Source organism: Crocuta crocuta, unplaced genomic scaffold (assembly GCF_008692635.1).
Source record: "Crocuta crocuta isolate KB4526 unplaced genomic scaffold, BGI_CrCroc_1.0 scaffold443, whole genome shotgun sequence".
Lineage (NCBI taxonomy): Eukaryota > Metazoa > Chordata > Mammalia > Carnivora > Hyaenidae > Crocuta > Crocuta crocuta.
In genome coordinates, this window is record NW_027529446.1 from 1,187,013 (window position 1) to 1,194,948 (window position 7,936).

Sequence of the window (7,936 nt, forward strand, 5' to 3'; positions counted from 1 at the left end):
TCCACATACCTGCGCTACGTGCGGCGCCTAGACTTCTTCGAGAAGCCTGACTACGACTATCTGCGCAAGCTCTTCACAGATCTCTTCGACCGCAGCGGCTTCGTGTTCGACTATGAGTACGACTGGGCGGGGAAGCCCCTGGTACGTGCAGGTCCCGGTTCCTGAAGTGGGCGGGGCCCCAGGTTCGCGGGGGGTGGGGAGAGGCCGCCTGGCCTCAGAGCTGCGTCCTGCCCCCCTGCAGCCGACACCCATCGGCACGGTCCACACCGACCTGCCCTCGCAGCCTCAGCCTCGGGACAAAGCCCAGCTACACAGCAAAAACCAGGTGAGGGGCGGGGGCAAGGATCCCGACGATGTGGGGGTGAGGCAGGGCCAGCTGACTGCCGCTGTACCCCACCCCCCATCCTAGGCTCTGAACTCCACTAATGGGGAGCTGAACACGGACGACCCCACTGCCGGTCATTCCAACGCCCCCATCACGGCGCCCGCGGAGGTGGAGGTGGTCGATGACACCAAGTAAGTCCCCCGCCCCCCCGCTGGGGGTGGGGCCCTTGGGCCACCTCCACCCCCTCCCCCTCGCTCATTCCCCCCTCCCACCAAGCTGTCCACCCATCAGGTGCTGCTGTTTCTTCAAGAGGAGAAAGAGAAAATCGGTGCAGCGACACAAGTGACCCTGGGCAGCGGTGCCCTGAATCCTCCCGCCGTGGCCCCTGGGACCAGCTCGTCCTGGCTGTGTGGCCCACGGCCCGGGCGCAGACTGTGGGGCCGGCCACAGCCGGCCGCCGCCCACCCCACGTGGGGTCACTTCTTTCACACGAGACTTTGGCCAAAATTTCTACACCTGCGTCTCGTCCTCCCCTCCGAGAGCATTAACTATTTGAAACAAGGAAAAGAGAGACAGCGGCCGCCCCGCGCCCTCCCGCCGCCGGAGTGAGTAGTCGGCCGCCCGCCCTGTTAGTCTCATAAAGTCCGGCTTGTCTCCCTCGATCCAAAGGCCGTTTTCTCGAGGGGGCGCTGTGGGCGTTGCTGCCGGGGCCTCCCTGCACCGCAGGGGAAGGCAGGGCGGGGGCGGCCCCCCAACCAAAATGCTGCACCAAAGCCTGGGCCAGCGGGCACAGCCCCGCGGCGTTTCCTGCTGCGCCTGCTCTCAGAGCCGCGTCTGGGGCCTGGAGCCCGGGGGCGGCCCCCTGCTTGGCGCTCGGACCGCGGCCTGTGCCCGGGTGCGCGCGGGCCCCTCGCATCCTCGCGTCTGCGCTCCGTGCCGCCGGCCGAGCAGCGGGAGACAAGCGCCTTAAAGCCCCGGCCCAGCCGTGTGGGTGCGTTCAGGGCCGGGCAGCCCCCAGCGGTGGTGCGGTTCTCGTGGGTCCCTGGGGGGGGGGTGGGCAGAGAGCAGTGGGGACGGCCTGGCGGCGGCGTGTGGGTCTGGGTCTTGCTTTACACGGTGTACAGAAACGGCGCTTCGGTTTCTCTGATGCTTCCTGGAAGCCATAGAATTTAGGGGCTTTTTTAAAAAAATAAAGGAAAATGAAAGCACTCCCGAGTGTGGTGTCCCGTGTTTCAGGGGACTTGGCTGAAAGCAGCAGCTGCTCCTTCCCCAGGAGGGGACTGGCTAGGAGGTAGCACCCCTCTTGCTCAGGAGAAAGGCGTGGTCAGAGTAGGAGCTGCGAGCCCCCGTCTGTGTTCAGCCGGGTTTGCTTTTGTGCAGGGGCCGTGGCACAGCTGGTAACTCAGATCAGTAAAGGACCGGTCACCTTGGCTCTGGCTCCACACTGATGCATTTGAAACCCTAACAGAACAGCTTGTTCTTCTAGGAGAAATGGGGAAGGGCAGCTGCGTCTGGTTGGGTCTCCAGGGCACCCAGCAGCCAGGCGGGGAAGCCCCAGGACAGCCTCACAAGTTGCCTTGAATGGAGCACGGCGGGGGCGTCATCTGCTTGGTGGCTGCTGTGGACTGAATGTGTCCACGTTCACACGTTGACACTTAATCCCGGTGGGATGGGACAGCGTTAGGGATGGGGCTTTTGTGGGGTGATGAGGGTCAGGTGAGGTCATGAGGGTGGGACCCCCCGGTGGGATTAGTGCCCTTGTTCAAGGGTCAAAGAGTGAAGCGGCCAGAAGCACAGGGAGTGAACTCTCAGAACCAGAACGTGGTCCTCACACTACAGAGTGGGGAGTGTGACCAGGGGAAGCCAGCCTCCCCAGGTAGGTAGGGAATGTCAAAGCTGAAGAAGATGGCAAGGATCGCTCCTAACAGTCGTTGAAGAAATTTGTGGAAATCATCTCAGATCAGAAATGGGCGAAAACTAGCAGCGGAAACAGCTTGAATTCAGGAAGGAAAGGACTCTGGAAATGAGGAGTAGAGTGTAGGGTGCCCGGGCCCCCGAGAGAGATCTGCGGACGGGCAGGGGAAGCCGGAGGAGGAGGAAATGAAGGGAGATGAAGCTGCAGCGGCCACACGTTAGGAGGAAGGCAGAGGTGGCGGGACCCCGGCCACCAAGGAACGCCCCGCCAGCAGAGCCGTGGGAGACGCAGATCGCAGCTAGTGTTTAAAACCGCTGTTGGAGGGAACAGAGAGGAAAAACCCCGAAGCTCCACACTGAACGGGCCGTACGGAAGCGCACAGGACAGCCACCTCTGCGGCATCGCCTCGTAAAACGACTGTTTTAAAGATGACGATGGCCCTTGGGGCCTGCAGGCAGGGAGACAGAGTGCTTCGCCAGGGCAAGACGATTCGGCAACTTTCCAAACTGACACACGGTGCGAGGCACCCAGGCAGCAGGCAGCCCTGGGCAGGCTGGCCGGGGGTGGTGGGCTGCGGCCGCACGTACACCCGAGGCGGAGAGAAAGCGGCACAGATAACAACTGTAAGCTCAGGAGCCACAACGAGACTGGAGTGAGCCCCGTGGGGTCCGGGTAGAGCCAGAGGGCTCAGCTCAGACTGCGCCCGTGCAGGCAGACGGGTAAACGCAAAAATAGACGTGCGGGTACGTGTTGGCACGCGTACTTCCTGTTTCCACGACCCCACTTTTTGTGCTGTTCTTGCCGTCTGGTTTATTTCTGATGAACGTTATAAGCCCACAGCTCCCCGTCGTTACACTTGTGTCATGTAATTATTGAACACGCTTTCACATACACGCGTTACGTAGACACGTGTGTGCATGCACTGACTCCACAGTGCTCTCCATCCTTCCCACCAGAGATGCCATCTGGGGGCCTCTCTTTTCAGCCTAAAGAGCAGTCTTTAATATTTTTTGTTGTGTGGGTATTTTGGGCAGCGAAGCCCCACGGCTTCTGATTGCCTGAAAATCTCTCTATTTTGCCTGCACTGACGGTGGGAGTTCTGCTGGGGGTGGGGTTTTAGGTTGGCAGGTGCATTTGTTTTGGGGGGGGGATTTCTTTTGGCTTTCTAGCACATCTAAAAAAAATTTTTTTTAAGTTTATTTTGAGAGAGCGAGTGTGAGCAGGGGTGGGGCAGAGAGAGAGGGAGAGAGAGGATTCCAGGCAGGCTCCGTGCTGTCGGCACCGAGCCCGGCGTGAGGCTCCAACCCACGAAATGCAAGATCATGACCTGAGCCGAAATCAAGAGTGGGAGCTGAAGTGACCCAGCCGCCCAGGCGCCCCTCGTCAGCTTCCAGCATTTTAAAGGCCTCGTTGGGTGGTTGCTCATGCCAGGTGAGTTGCCATCGTCGTTCCCTCGAAAGTTGTGACCTTTCTGCCTGCCTGTAGACCACGTGTGGAAGTTACTTGGCTGTGATGTGTGGTTGTCTCCGGATCCATCGTGCAGGGCGCTTGCTGCGCCCCTAGATCTGTGGGCTGTGTCCTTCGTCAGTTCTGGGCGATGTTCTCATCAGGCACGTTCTTCCGCAGCTTCTCTCTCCCCCAGGACTCGAGATCGGTGCGTAGGACCGATGTATCCCACCCAAGGGGCTCCGACACTCTGAGGACTTGGTTTTATTTTGTGGTTTTCCTTTCCTTTTAAAAAAATTGTTTAGCATTTGTTTATTTTTGAGAGTGCACGCGCGCAAGCAGGGGAGGGGCAGAGAGGGAGACACAGAATCCGAAGGAGCTCCAGGCTCTGAGCTGTCAGCACAGAGCCCGACGCGGGGCTGGAACTCACGAGCTGTGAGATCATGGCCTGAGCTGAAGTCGGACGCTCAACCGACTGAGCCCCCGGGTGGCCCCGTTTTGCGGTTTCTGTTTTCCCCTTTGTGCTTCGGTTTGGCCGGTCCCGACGCGTCTTGGGTTTACGAGTCGTCTTTTCCGTTCTGCCCCGTGTGCTTTCAGGCTCTCCAGTCCAGTCTCCCCCGTATGCGTAGTTCCGGAGGCTCCACTTGAGTCTGTAGCTTGTTAAGTCTGCCGTCTCTTCACGGCTCGGCCCCGCCGTTCCTGTGCCAGGTCCACGGGTCCCCGCACGACGCTTCTCGTGGCTGCTTTTGTCCTCTCAGTTACAGGTTACATCTTCCTCCTCCGTGCGTCTCACAACTGTTGGTGCCCCCGGCGTCGCGTGAGCGGGATGGGGACGGGTGCCCTCAGTGTCCCGTGGGCGAGGGGGCCAGGCCACCCGTGAGGCTGGATTTCCACGTGGCATCTGCTCACACGTCTTGAACTTTGTTCACGTCTTGAGCTGCCTTGTTTGGGGGCAGAGTTGTGTAACGTTTGCTTCTGAGAGAGAGCGCACACGCAAGCAGGGATGGGGGAGAGCGTCCCAGGCAGGCTCCGCACAGTCGGTGCCGAGCCTGATGCGTGAGATCATGACCTGAGCCCAAACTGAGTCGGGCACTGAGCCGACGACGGCCCCAGACGCCCCCTGGGCTGCCTCGTTTCTGCTGTCGGCCCCGAGTTGTAGCAGGGGCTCTGATTTCCAGGCATGGGGAGACCTCGGATCTCGCTCTGCCTCCCCACCCCCAACCCTGCATCAGCAGCCAAGCACTAAGCAAAACGCCACGGGGGAAGACCTGCTGGTTTTTGAGCCCCCCCCACCCCCCCAGGTTCCGGGCCTTCGTGCCGCCCCCACGGGCATTGGCCCAGCCGGCTTCCCGTCGTCAGAGCACAGCCCGCCCAGCGAGCGCTTCCAGGGGGGCCCCTCGGGCCCCTGCGCACCCGGCCGTGGCTCTTCCCCTGAAAACCTAGCTTCTCTCCATGGCATCCGCGCCCTTGTGATGCGTTTACAGTTAAATATCTTTTACATCTTTTTTTTAAGTTTGTGGTTTTCATAGTGGTCTGAGGCTCGCATGCAGCATGCAGCAGCGCCGGCTTAGCCCTCAGGGTAGCGAACGCCTCCGTCACCACAGACCTGAGCGCGTGTGCGCACGGTGAGAACACAGGTCCGCCCCACTAGCCCTCAGGTACACGGGACAGCGCTGTGGCCCCCAGGCTGTCCGTCGTGCCCCCAGAACGTGCAGACCTTATAACTGAAACCCACTCCCCGCGACTGGCACCTGTCCGTCTCCTCCACCCTGGCCGCCACCCTGCTCTCTGCTTCCGTGAGTTCAGATTCAGTCTTCGATTCCACGTGGGAGAAGCCATACGGCATCCATCTCTCCGGGCACCCAGTCATGCATGTGTTGCAAATGGCAGGGCTTTTTTTTAAAAAAAAAAAAAAAAAAAAGGCTGATGGGGCGCCTGGGTGGCTCAGTCAGTTGGCCGTCCAACTTCGGCTCAGGCCATGATCTCATGGTTCGTGGGTTCGAACCCCGCGTCGGGCTCTGCACTGACAGCTCAGAGCCTGGAGCTGCTTCAGATTCTGTGTCTCCCCTTCTCTCTGCCCCTCCCCTGCTCGTGCTCTCTGTGTCTCAATAATGTTAAGATTTTTTTTTTTAAGGCAGCTGAATGATACACACTACATGTTTTCTTCATTCATCTGTGACATTTGGGTTCATGTCAATAGGACCGCACTGAACAGGGGAGTGCAGATGTTTGGGACATGGATGCCAGTTCCTTTGCACCCAGAGATGGAATTGCTGCATTACATATATATATATATATATATATTNAAAAATGAAATGTTTAAAAAATTATTTAAAAAAGTTTATTTTGAGAGATCCAGAGACAGCGTAAGCAGGGGAGGCAGAGAGAGAGAGAGAGAGAGAGAGAGAGAGAGAGAGAGAATCCCAAGCGGGCTCCACACTGGCAGCACAGAGTCTGATGAGGGACTTGAACCCATGAAACCGTGAGATCATGACCTGAGCCAAAACCAAGAGTCAGACGCTCAACCCAGCCACCCAGGCGCCCCTGCGTTATGTGTTTCTATTTGAAATTCTTGGGGGCACCTCTAAGACTTTTCAGTGGCTGTACCTGTGTGTGATTCCTGTAGTGCATCTTGGGTTGTTTTTGTTTGTTTTTGAGAGAGAGTGCAAGCAGGGGAGGGGCAGAGAGAGAATCCCAAGCAGGCTCCGCACTGTCAGCACAGAGCCCGACATGGGGCTCAATCACATAAATTGAGATTGTGAGCTGAGCTGAAATCAAGTCAGACACTCAACCGACTGAGCCCCCCCGAACACCTCTGTCTTCTCTGTTTAACGAGTTTACGGTGTCTGCTGTGATGGTCTGTGTTCTACCCAGAAACCACTCTCTTACTGGCTTCCCCACGTCTGTAGGGTCTGTGGTGCTGTCCCCTTTTCGGTCTTACCGCTTTTGTGTGTTTGCTCTTTAAAAAATACATTTTTTTTGCTGATGATTTCATCAAGGAACCAGCTGATAGTTTTGTATTTCATTTGTCTTCAGCTTCATTTTTGGTCTATTTTATTCCCCGTTTTGGGGGTCAAATTTGCTGTTAATTTTCTCTTGCTTAAGATGAAAAAGCTTAGACCTCTGGTTTTAAACATTTCTTCTTTTCTAATATGTACCAAGTGTGCTTTAGCAGGATCCTGAAATTTTGGTGTATTATAATCATTCAAAGTATTTAATTTACATATTTGTTTTTAGCCCATGTTTATGTAAAAGTGTATATGTTTGATTCCACTGTCATCAGAGTTGGGTGTAGCATTCTCTAGATACTGATTAAAGTCTGTTCAAATATTAAAGATCCTTCTTGATTTTTGTTCTCAGATGTGTGTGACGGTGCCCATTTCCAACTAGGGTTCCAGATTTCTCATTTTCGTTCTGCCAACTCTTAACTGCATCTAATGGCCTTGTGGTGCCGAGACTCAGGGCAGCTCTTCCTGTGGGATTGACCCGCTCGTCCCTGTAAGATGTCCTTCAGCTGACTGGCACGCTCACCGCCTCAAGCCTGTCTGATACTGATGAGGGCACGGCTGGTGTTGGCCCCGGGCAACTTTTCCCATCTTTCACAGCCTCACTTTCTCTTTCTTTGTAGTTAAAGTGAGACTCCTGCATCAGGAAGTAGGTTTTGGTGTCGCATCCAGTCTGACAGTCTTAACCTTTCAATCCAAGTGTTGAGATCTGCATACGTTTAGCGTAACTGATGTTTTGGTCTCCTGCATCTTGCTGTTCGTTTTTTTGGACTCTGTCCTTTATTTTTGAAGGACACAGATTTCTAGTTTGGTAGTTCTTTCTTCTAGCTGTTTTTAAGATTATTTTTCCTTTGGTTTTTAGCAGTTCGCATATATATGGGTTTTTATTTTTTTTTCAGTATGTGAACTGATGCCTTTATTTATTTTGGAAAATTCTTGGCTACCATGCTGTTCCCGCTCTACCTTTTCTTGGGACCCCCCCCAACACGTGGGGCACAGCCCAGAGGGCAGAGCCAACGAGGTGTAGGGGGGGTCGCTGCAGCCAGGGCTTCCTCAGAGGCCCCACTGCTGGACACCAGGGACATGGGGAGGGATGTCTGTGTCAGCAGCGACTCCAAATGCGGACAGAAGTCACCCCCCCAAGTCTTACCGGGGAAGAGACGCTGCAGAGAGAAGAGCCACATCTTACAGCTGCCAGGGTCCCGTCCTGCACCCCCGACAGGAAGAAGCACACGGTCAGGGCGG

At 56.2% G+C, this 7,936-nt stretch overlaps 1 protein-coding gene across 1 annotated transcript in view; it reads left to right on the forward strand.

Moving 5' to 3' along the window:
* CSNK1G2 (casein kinase 1 gamma 2) overlaps positions 1-1,533 on the forward strand; it is a 13,462-nt gene extending 11,929 nt beyond the window's left edge. The window contains 4 exon segments of the mRNA XM_077760670.1: positions 1-141; positions 242-325; positions 410-516; positions 617-1,533. The exon segment at positions 1-141 is cut by the window's left edge and continues 70 nt beyond it. Of these exon segments, the coding sequence (XP_077616796.1) occupies positions 1-141; positions 242-325; positions 410-516; positions 617-671 (387 nt within the window). The 3' untranslated portion in view covers positions 672-1,533.
* The last annotated feature ends 6,403 nt before the right edge of the window (positions 1,534-7,936 follow it).